General features: G+C 38.0%; 1 protein-coding gene across 4 annotated transcripts in view; it reads left to right on the forward strand.

Annotated features, from left to right (window-relative positions):
• The first annotated feature begins 317 nt into the window (after nt 1–317).
• Nucleotides 318–11775, forward strand: part of bcl11aa (BCL11 transcription factor A a) — a 53135-nt gene continuing 41677 nt past the window's right edge. The window contains exons 1-2 of one of the 4 annotated variants that reach the window (XM_006638613.3): nt 318–669; nt 5081–5410. In XM_006638613.3, coding sequence (XP_006638676.1) covers nt 615–669; nt 5081–5410 — 385 coding nt within the window. In that variant the 5' untranslated portion in view covers nt 318–614. Of the gene's footprint in view, nt 670–1144; nt 1275–1305; nt 1540–1995; nt 2432–5080; nt 5411–11775 lie in introns of those variants that run through there. The other 3 variants (XM_069179862.1, XM_069179861.1, XM_069179860.1) reach the window with 3 other exon arrangements.

Here is an 11775-nt window from a genome sequence, read left to right on the forward strand (position 1 = left end):
CCCAGATCCCTGATCAATGTCCACTGCGACAGCTTACATTAGACGGGGTTTTTTTTTTCCCTTCACTGCCATATGTCCAGCCCCCTGATCCCTTGTCCATTGGCTTTTCTTGGTCTATTTTTTTCACGTCCAGCCCCCTGATCAATGCCCACTGCTTTCACTAGACAGCTTTTTTTTTCCCTCTTGTGCCTCTTGTCCGGCCCCCTTGATCTCTCTGTCCATTGGCTTCTCCGGGTCTATTTTTCATGTCCAGCCCCTAATGAGTGTCCATTGGTTTTGTTATTTCCATTCCCTCCTCCTACTCTCTGTCTTTGCCCTGCCCATGTTTTGTATGTCTGTGTCCATCCATCTCCTGACGTTCAAGTTCGCAGGGACGTCACGTCCGCACTTGAACTTGCAGCTCAGGGGGGCTTTTGCCATTTTTTTTCATCTCTCTCTCTCTTTTCAAAAAAGCCATGACGGCTATCCCACAATCCATCTTCCCTGCGCCATCTTTGTATTATTTCTAATTTATTTTGGATGTCAAAGGCATTGATGAAGATATTTTCTCTGGAGTCTCCTTTCTAACCCGGCTCTCCCGATGTGAACCGAGCTCAAAGCCACCACCAAGCACCATGTCTCGCCGTAAGCAAGGCAAACCCCAGCACTTAAGCAAACGGGAATTTTCGCGTAAGTAGAACAAAATTGTAATTTACACCCTTTTCTTCACTTTTTCCAGCAACAGTCTTTAATTTCCTGCAGTAAAGAAGAGAAACAGTGACCAGGAGCAAAAATCTTGGTGAAGGTGGTGCTGGACATTGGACACCGAAGATCGCGGTCAAGTGGACTTCACAAAAAAAAGCGTGGCGAGATTTCTTTTGCACCCAGAAATGCCAATACGAAATGCGGTTTTCTTAAAACTTAAGCAGAAAAAAAGTTTTTATTTTTTTGCATTCAGCTTTTTGAATCCGGAGCACTTTTACAATAAGATTTTCTAGCGTGCTTAAGATATGCCTTTCGTACCCCTTGTGCTTAAGCCGCTAAAGGGCATAGGGTAGGAAGGCGATTGTAATAGGTATGCATGCTTTATCATATTTATTATTTCTAGTGGAAGCCCCTGTAACACTGTCTGTTTACTGCCTGGAGAGGATTTCCCTCCTCTCGTACTATTTTTTGGAAGATTTTCAAAAAAGTGGAAGTGGATTTTGATTGGGAAAAATCTCGTGTCTGACTGTTTACAAGCACCGCGTGTGCGGAACCTCCTGCCAACAACATCGAAAGGGGAAAAAAAAAGAGTAATATTCGCTTAATTTTCTTTCGAAAGCTGCGTAGACCGCTGTCAAACGGATGGATTTGTAATCTAAAAGCTTTATGTGCACTACTTGAGAAAGATTGCTCTTAGATTCGACTCTAGTTGTTTTAGGGGACGGCTTTATAAAGAGGAACAGGAACCCCGGCTTACTCTTCTTTTCGATTAAATATTTTCCCCCTTTTTACACATAGATTTTTGGATCGACTGTTATGTTTATTTTACTTTAACGTAAAAGGGAAACTCGCAAGGTAAGGTAAAATAAAATGTATGCATGCGAGTCAGAACAGTTGAGTTGCCTCTTTCTGTTTTCGTTTCTGCTTTTCATAGATGCAAAAAGTAATCATTTTGCAGACTTGCGCGGCGTATATAGCACATTATCGTCTGGGCTCTGCATGTGTTCAGGGATATTTAAGTTCGCCACGTTTGTTTTTGCGTGTGGATACGTTTTTTAAAGCTTTATTGGAAACGAAGGCGACACACTGTTTAAAACCGTCCAACATTTGGCAAACGCAGTAAGCAAGCGTATTTGGGACCCCGAGAGATCGGAATTCGCGATTGAATGAATGAAATGTTATGTTTTACATCTTTATTCACAAAGATCTGTAAACCTTGCGTTTTAACGACTCGAATCTTGCGAGAACGATTCCGTAATGTTCCTTGTTCAAGACACATTAGTGTTAAAGCGAGCCGTTTGTCTAAGTTGCATTGAAGTATTGCTTTGTGTGACGGTTCTGTCGCTAGGAGGCAGAAGATGATCATAAACTGGAAATGAACTTGAACCTGATCAATTTCACCGCCACCTCAATCTACATATCCTGACGATATGTTTGGAATAAAAAGGAAATACATAATACGCAGGTTATAGCTTCTTTTTTCCCACCCACTTTATATCTTATTTTAAGTAAATTAAACTCGTATAAATGACGAGACACCGTCGATCATTCAAATGATTTCTAATTTACTGGATATCTTTTTTTTTTTTACTTTTGGTACCCTTTCACAATCATGAAAATGAAAAGGAGCTTTAATTTAGTAATTGAAAGCCACGCGTATTTTCAACATTTTCTGTAACGCATCAACTTATAAATAATAAGCTTTAGTATGCACAGAGGTTTCAGGCATTAAGACTCTCCATTTAAGGTTAGTATTTTATGATTTATTATTGTTGTCCACCTCGTTCATTACATACCTTAGCTCGTAAGCATTTTTCTGTACTTTGAGTTTAATACGTGTATGAAACTTACGTATTTTTTACACTTATTATATAGAATAATATACTATTATATTGAGAGTATTCTAATTTTCGTTTGAAGACAGGAAATCAAAATGGAAAAACTATAAAATGTCCTTGTGTGGCGTGTTTCCTTTAGATCCACGTGTTTCAGTATTAAATCATCAGGAAAGTCGTATTACCTCCTCTCTTAAGATATTCAGGGGAGCTAAGGCTAAGAAATTTATGTGGAATTTAGGTGGAATTTATTATACAGTTGTATAGTTTTTAATTAAAAAAAATTTCAGGCATGCAAACTAACAATGAAATGTTCAAAAGGTAATTTTAAATGAAGCCCTTTTAATTGTGTGCAGGTTTTGTGTCTTTCCTATATTTCTAGCAACGAAGATCCAGTTCCTCACAGCAAGCTACTTTGTTGAAAGTATTCTGAATCAAAGCAACATTTTCGCTTGTTACGTTAGAAGTAATCGCAAGACGTTTTCAAAAACACGTGAAATCAGTGAACTGTAAAAATGTATGCTCAATATTAGTAAAATATGGAGCAAAAACACAATGTTGCTATCCAGTTTTCCTGGATTTCATTATTTCTGCCACTTTTAATAAATATTTTAAGTATACATTAAATTGTTTGACAAAGGCTACTGAGTGTATTCTTGGAGACAGTTGTTTTTAAAAGAAAATACAATGATAAAACAGTTTTGTCCTGTTAGAGAGATTGTTTTTATATACATGGTGGGCAGGCAAAAAACTTTCAAAAAATGTTTCCCCCGAGTAATGTAAACATAAGAAAGTGGCAGAATTTTTCAGAGTAGCTGTATTTGAGGGCGGTGGCAATGAGCGTGTTGTTATTCCTCGCTCATTATTTATTTCCCGATTATTATGTTCTTGGAAACGGCTTTATTCCGTGAAAGTCTATTGTACAGTAAGCGTGCTATAAATTCACACCGAAAACAAATGTATTTGGAAACAAAAGCATTTGGGCTTCCGAGTGGTCAGTCGGGTGTATAATTGAGGGTCAGCAGCGATACCTGTGTTAAACAAAACAAGACATAATCTTTGCGATTGTTGTTTTATGTAAATGCATTGGAGTCTTGTATAACCCTTATATTCCAGTCGCTGACCTGACATAAAATTAAGGGTAGTACCAGAGGCAAGAAATTATCACATGTTATCTCAATGTCCTAGTTGGAGCGCTGATGTAGTATGGTATTGCTCTTTCAAATGATATTTCTCACAGCACATCTGGGAGCTACTCCAGATATGCCCCTCAATATCTGGTCTAGGTTGGGCTGAAATAAATTTAACCTGAGTTCACAAGATCCCAGCACTTTATCAAAATCTGTTCCAATCTTCCGAACTCAAATTAAAATCTATTTTTTGATTCTCAGTGGTTTTAGGTTCATTAAAATGTGAAATTGGCAGCTTAGTAAAGAAGGTCAAGCTACTTAACCATTTGGAAGCTCAAGTAATATTTTCACCCCTGCTCAAATATTTCGGATATAATGGGCACTGTACAGTAAACCACTGTTGAGAAAAAAAATAGCTTTGATCTTTTTTGCATCTAGTTCAGCCATGCTGCTAAAATGACCAAGTATTTTTTTAACTATGTATTTTCATATGAGGAGTTAAAGACCAAATCCTTTAGTCTCTTAGTACATTCAGATTAGTCAGTATATGTGGTTATCAAGGAAATAAAAGTCATGCATATGAAAGGGCTCTATGGTAGTTTTGTCTCAAAATACATTGGGTCCCCAGCTCAGACATGTGTTGGGCACATTTGAAATTGTTTCCTCTTTAAGATCACAAAGGGCAGTCAAATAGGAGGGGGTTTTTAAAAGGAGGGGGTTCAAAGCATTTTTTAAATGCATAATTAATGTATATATTTTCATTCCTTATTTTTATAATTTTTTTGTTTGGCTACAATTTCTATGTGTTTTACAGTGCTCGTCTTCCTGTTATTTGTAAAATAAGGTATTTTAGTGCTAGCAGTATTGGGGTAAAAGTTCACTTTTCTTCCGCTTTATAAATTATATATCGAACCGCATTCTGTATTTGAATCAAGTCTATGTAAAATGCATGCTGCCTGCTGAGGCAGAACAGAGCAAGCTTATTATACATGCATTAAATAATACTAACATCTATTATTACAGCAATCTGCAGAGTACAACAGTACTTTAAGCTTTTGATGAACCTTTAGACCATATGTGTTTTCTATATATATTTCAAAATTGCATCCGAGCTCCTCCGTCAGAATAAATAAGTTATTCCTAGGTTCCATGTCCACTTTACTTTGAAGGACCTTTGTTGTGCAAACTCTTTTGTGCAGGAAGCTAAAACATTTAATGGGCTTTAGGCTGTGCATTTGGTCCTCTGTAAAAGAAATGAACTAGCGGGTTCTCTTAAAAAGCTGCCGTGACCACTGTTAATTTACATGCCACCATATGTTTGAAAGTAAAACAAATCATGTGATTTTGGAAACTCTTGGCACTCGTCACTGGATTGTTAGAGAGGCTCTAATATTCCCCTTTTTCTGTTTTTTTTTTCCCTCCTGCTTGTAGCCGAACCCCTGGAAGCCATTCTTACAGATGAGGAGCAGGAACACAGAGCTTTGGGAGCTCCAGAAGGGGACCATGACCTCCTTACTTGTGGCCAGTGTCAGATGAACTTCCCTTTGGGGGATATCCTTATTTTTATTGAGCACAAAAGGAAGCAGTGCAATGGCAGCCTCTGCATGGACAAAGCTGTGGATAAGCCTCCCTCTCCCTCACAAAGTGAGCTGAAAAGACCATCGAATCCTGTAGAGGTTGGCATCCAGGTCACGCCAGAGGATGATGATTGTTTGTCAACATCCTCCCGAGGAATTTGCCCAAAACAGGAAAACCTAACAGGTAAAAAAAAAAAAAAAAAAACACACGACAGGGGGGACCTGCACATACAAACAGGAGCACACGCACACTTGAACGCACAATGCACAAGACACGTCATCAGTGCATGAGCTGTGTGTATTTTGTTTGTGTCTCTGAAGTCTGAGAGGGCTGGAGGGTACCTGCTGCAGAAAGTGTTACAGATCCCTGCCTATTTAAATCGGAGAGAGCCAGATTATTACTAAATAATTTTTGTGTGGCGCAGAGAAACTCGAGCGCTTGTGAGTGACGGTTCTAAGATTATTTCTGCTGTTTGGTTCTGGATGCAAAAGGAGAAAGGTCCATTAACAGGAATGGCTGTTTGTAACACTTTGCCAATGGAATACCCCTGCTCTGTTGTGTTCATTAGACTTTAAATTTACTTTGATTTTTGCGTGTCATTATTTTCCCCCTCGTTTGTTGCATGCTCTTTGTTTTTTTGCTTTTCTGGCTTGAGTTGTGGCTGTTTTTTTCGAAGAACAAAAACCTCTTAATTTTGGTTGCATTGAAACAGTTAATTGTGCTGCAGTTTGCCAGGGATCTATACTGTCTGACAGTGTTTTCACTGTAATTAAACGCAGCCCAATGGCAAAGTGACATCGGTGACCTTGACTTTAAGTTGCCATTTGCAACTGCCCAGACCAGAGTAGAAAGGGCAGTTGCTGAAGTGCACAGCCATCCTTATCCAAAAAGTTTAAGGCCATGTCGGAAATTTCAAAAGGTTGGTGTGACAGGAAAGGCCATTCTCTTGAGCCATCCTCCACAGCGAAATGATAAATGCCTTTCTGTGCTACTCGGACTCTCTGATGTGGTTTTGACAGATGTATCTTGATTTCTTTGTGGTTTACACAACCACATCTTATCCCTATAAATGTCCACCACAGATTTTCACTTTCATATAAAATAAAAGCGCATTCAGTTATTTTTGGTGTCAGCACAAAGTTATTTATTTAAAGAATCTTATGAAACACGTTATTTTTATTTTTTTTGGCCTTCTTTAATTAGGAAGAAATCACAGCTGAAAAAAAAACCTGTTTGTTGGGTCCTGGATTATCTTGGAGGAAAAAAAATCCCAACGCAAAATAAAATAAAAACAAAAAATGGTTTTTCTTATCATTGTGTCTGGTAATCTATAAGATTAAGATTATTTTACATACATTATTTTTTCATTGCTATTTCATTTTTTTAAAGAGGCTACATTTTATGTTTAGTATGGATTCAGTTTATAGGTGCAGTGTAGTCCGCTTAAATATTTATTTAAAATTTACTGTTCAATTGCCATCAAAGAAAGCCTTTTTAACAGTTTTTTCTTTCTTTAGAAACGGCAATTCTGTAGTCAATACCAGGTGAAAGATTGCCTTTCCCGTTTGTATAGTTTTACATACCAATACATTTTAGTTTTTTCTCCTTCAATTTAATGAAAATTCCTGACTGCTAGGATCACCCTGGATTCAGGAGAGTGTCTTATTCTGCAGCTACAGCATGTAACAATTATGTACAATTTCCCCATAACCAGTTCCAGCAGATTAGTGCATTCAATTAAAACAAAACGCTCGTCACCTAATGGCTTGTTTTGATTCATTTAGTTTCAGCTTAACAGGTATGGAATCTGGCTGGGGCTGTGCTTGCTGGTATCCCATTGTTGAGGGAATGTTGCTGCTTGTCAGAGATTCAACATCTTTTTTGGTACATATGCTACCACAACCACGCAGAACTCTTTTCTTATTGCAATAAAGTGCATCTGTTTACTGGATTGAACATGCTAGGAAAATCATTTATATTTGTTAAAAAAGTAGTCCTAAAATAATCCAGTAAACTGGACAATTGCTTACATGCCTTTTACATAAAGGTATTTTCTTAGTTTTATCAGTTGACACAAATGGAAAATTTCGAAAGAGGCTTCAGAGACTTTGCAGCGAACTGAAACATCTTAACGGGTGCGATAATGCAGTGACCAAACTAGTGTTTCTTCAGAGATCTGGAAGAAAAAGGCTGAATTGTAGGTTATGATTAATGGCACACTAGACTGGCGGAAGGAACGTACAGCCTTCAGAGATCCACGGCTATGCTAAATTGCCAAATATGGAGTATCACTTGGGTGATGTAACATCCTATTTACATATTGAGCAGCTCTGTTTAAAAGACAAAACCCAGTACCTGTCAAGCAAGAATGAAAAGCACACATTTTGCTGTGCTCCCAAATAGGACATGCGAAAGAAACAAAACCTCCGTGCTTTAGGAGAGAGAACCAATCCATAACCATTGTGGTAATTGCATTGTAACTGTGTTAGCGTTCCAAGAATCCTTTGAATAAATTTCAATGTTGATAGCTGCAAGTTCTGTGGCTAAGACCTAATAATTTTTTCCTCCCAAATTAGATTAGATTCAAAACTTCATATACATTGAAAAGAAAACGGCATATTGAGTTAATGCTAAACTTGTGCAATTATTACATTAGGCCGTACAAAGCAATAATTTACTTTAAAATGGTTACAGGACAATAAATGTTTAATCGGGGCAGAATTCTAATTTTCTCGATCCAATAAAATATGTATGGAGTGACACTATAAAGGTGTACAGGAGCACACCGAACGTCATGTGTGCTTTGCGATTCCTGGGTTTGTCGTGCTCTTGGCAAAGTGAATTGCTTGTAAAAGGAAGTAGGTATTTGAAATCAGCTGTTTGGACCCCAGAACATTATAGCGTTTCTCCATGAATGACATCTGAAAAAAAGTCTTAAAACATATTAACAGACCAGGACAATCTTGGTCACAAAAGTGTAGAAGATGGATTGAATTTGTATGGACAGCCAAACATTACTAAAGGACTTAGAATCTGAAACTTTAGAGTGTATTTTGTTAATCATAAGGACCCTCTAATTGCTACTGATCCTTATTTAAGTGAAATGTGGCTGGTGTACACGAAGCTGTCCAAATCTGTGGGTTACAGGTTCTGAAACAGCATATCTTTCCACATGTAGTGGAAATTATTATTTCTGAGCCGTTGTTTGAACTTCTGAGACTTTTTGTAGTGGTACCAGCAATATCCTCTTGTGCTTTATACAAACCATTTACGTAAATGTTGATATTTCATATAATTCGACATTTTTTGTTACAGCCTTAATAGAGGTAAATGGCAGACGTAACCCTAGTCGTCATCACAAAATGTCTAAATGGGAAAACATGGCTTCATACTGGCATGTGTGTATCCTTTTTATTCCATGTTAAGATTTTTAGTTGATGTGAAGTCATCTATGATGTTCAGCCAGAGCTATTGCAGAAACGCCAGACATACAACCACAAATTAATAGTATATGTTGCCTGGTTTGGACAAAGCAGCTTTTTTCAATATGCATCAGAAACACTCAGCACCAGTGACTGGCACTTTATCTTTCACGCTGGCTGTGTGTGAGATGATCGCAGGAGAATGGATGTGTGCGACACTGGACGGGGAAAAAAAAAAGATTAAAAATTGAAATGGTTCGGAGGGGAGGGGACAAAGCCTAACTGTCAAAGCACTCACAAGACGTGCATCGACATAATTTTCTTGCCAAAGAAGAACTGTGATTTTTTTTCTTTAATTGATTTGTTGATTTTTTTTCTTTCTAGTGAACTGTATATCAGTTAGATGGCTGATAAAAGTATTTTTTCAGTTTTGATTTGATCCTAAAGTATCAGGCATGTGTGCTATACAGAACATGCACCTTTTTCTATATATATATACACACACGTGTATGTGTAATAGTGTTCACATCCACATTTGCTTTGCATCAATTTGTGCTGTTATCAGGATGCCAATAATAGACTTTAGGAACTATTGCATTGTCCAGTGGAGAATCTGAGTCCAAGAAAAAATAGAATAAGGAACTAATAAATCACAGCACACTAGCCATCAGCTAAAATAAGATTTATTCTGGAAAAATATGAAGTGCATTATTGTTAAATCTCCTGTTTCACGATTGTGACTTAGCCTTAGTTTGAATGTTGCATGTTGCATTTTGTGCACTATTGTCTGTGTTAAATATCTTACCTTTTTTTTTTTTTGCCTGTGCCGATATGCTGCGGTGGGACTGCTCTACATTCTACATGCATTTTGAATTTAAATGTCATGCTTGTATTTCGGCTTAATGAACCAAAACCTCAAATGGGAGACACACCCAGCCCCATAATTTTGGGTGTCACAATTTTAAGATCTTGTTAGCAAATGTTGCTTTGGCGTGTCTGCTGCATGTGAAGCACATTTCAGTTTGCTCAGGGTTCTTAATTTCTTTGTTTGTCAGATAGTAGGACTCAGAACGATAGACTATGGCAAGAATGTCGAGAGCATTGTTAAAATGCAAATGGTTGTAAATTTATTCCTGTTTGCATGTAGGATCGTTTTCATTTTAATTTTGTGTTTGAGCATTTCATACTTATATGGTACAGAACTGCTGTGGTTAAATATACCCGACTTTACAGGTTACTGATTACATTGATTTTTACAATGTGACACCTATTACTTCATAATGTAGTTCAGTCTGCTGTGGCACATCTAATGTTGGCTTTCCATTGTACGGGAATCAGTGGGTCTTTGGAAATTGTTTAGGATTAATTAAAAAAAACATTTTGTATATGTAGACGGTAGTTTTAAAAAAAACATTTGTCTTTTCCTTTTTGGGGGGAGATCATTCAAAACCTTATTTTTTTTTTTTATTCAGAATCCCCTGTACTCTTTTGTTTTATTTGAGGATTTTTCCTGATTTTTTTTTTCCTGCCACAAATGTATCCGTATTTCTTAAAATGGGTGAAAAAAATGTCTTTAACTTGTATAGGATTGAGGTTTTGGTGATGACAGGGCTCAGACTTTTTTTTTTAAGGCAGACTTTTATTTTTTACCAAAAAGTGCAGTTAAAAAAAGTGCATTTTTGATCCTGTGTGAGATGCAATACCTGTTTTCCGCGGATTCCTGGTTCCTGAAACAAAGGCATTTAGCGCTCACCCGCCCGTTGTTTGGCATGATGCCATCTTCTTACCAGAAGCCTCAGCCACTGGGTCTGTGTCGTTTAGCCCTCTCACAATGCCGTCTTTTTAATATGAGGAATCAAAGCCATGGGTATGCTTTTCTTCATTCATGGTTATCTGCTGAATCTCACAAGAAACCCTTTTTTCCCCCTGAAATAATTGGCCAAATATATTTTTAAAGCTTACAGCAGTAGAACAAATTGATGCCTGTAAGGTTTCTTAAAAAGAAAACTCAAATATTATTTCCCTCTGTTGAAGCTCTCGAGTTTTTTTTAAGCAACCTTAGTCTTTAATTGCCCCCCCCAACACCCCATAAGATGTTTCAACACTGATCGGGTATTCACTTATTGTAAATTGCTATTTTTCTTCCAGTTGGTAATAATGTGGAGAATTACCACATTTAGACAAATAATGCTTCTATTGTGTTGTATGATCAATAGGTACCACAGCTTTCAAGAAGGGACAGAAGCTATTTGTTTTACAACTGTGTTGCAGAAGAAGCATTTCTACGAAGGGGGTGGGGGGGTACATTTTTTGATAGGATGATTTCACTGTTATATGACTATATATATAGGAACATGTGGAGTTATATATTGCTCAAGCACTGGCCTGTCACACAGCAGCTCTCAAATTATGTCAGATGTTTTATAAAACATGTCTATAAAAATGTTTATATACTACAAAGCTTATTTATAAATCCCTGTGGATTACAGACTGGTATTTTATAAACAGGGCAAATACGGAGAGTAACTCAGCTTTGTGCTTTGCAATCGGCTCGCTCAGACGCAGGCAAACATGAAAGGGTTTGGGACTTGGCAGCACTGCCTGCGGGCATCCCTCAATCTCTGATGCCAAAGATGCCTTGGCACAGGCAGCACTAGAGGCGTGGGGCGGGTTGTGATCGGCCCAGCTCCTCGCAGGGTTTTCATGTTCTTCATTTGCCTTTACAATTGGAGCAAAGCTGCTGCACCTCAGCCCAGCCCTCAGGTGCGAGCTCAGATGGGCGCATGTAAATGTCCTGTCAGGCATAACGCCGGGAATATTAATGTTTTCCTTCCTGACCCCTGTAATGAAGCTGTATGCAGGATGCTTGACGTAGCTCTAGGAGTGATTTTTGTCAGTAGCTTTATGATGCCCATTTGACGCTTAGTTGGTGAAGTCTCGGGCATCCCTAAAGCTTTTTTTATTTACTCCCTCCTTTGTTTTGTTCGGCTTTTTCAAATGTTTTTCCATCCAGGGGGTGAAAAAAAATGTGGTCCTAAGTGTTGATTGGAGGTTGGCACACCATGCTAATTAATTCCAGCAGGTTCACGAGACAGTCTGTGGATAGCTTTGGGCCTACTGGGACCA

Source organism: Lepisosteus oculatus, chromosome 17, assembly GCF_040954835.1.
Source record: "Lepisosteus oculatus isolate fLepOcu1 chromosome 17, fLepOcu1.hap2, whole genome shotgun sequence".
Lineage (NCBI taxonomy): Eukaryota > Metazoa > Chordata > Actinopteri > Semionotiformes > Lepisosteidae > Lepisosteus > Lepisosteus oculatus.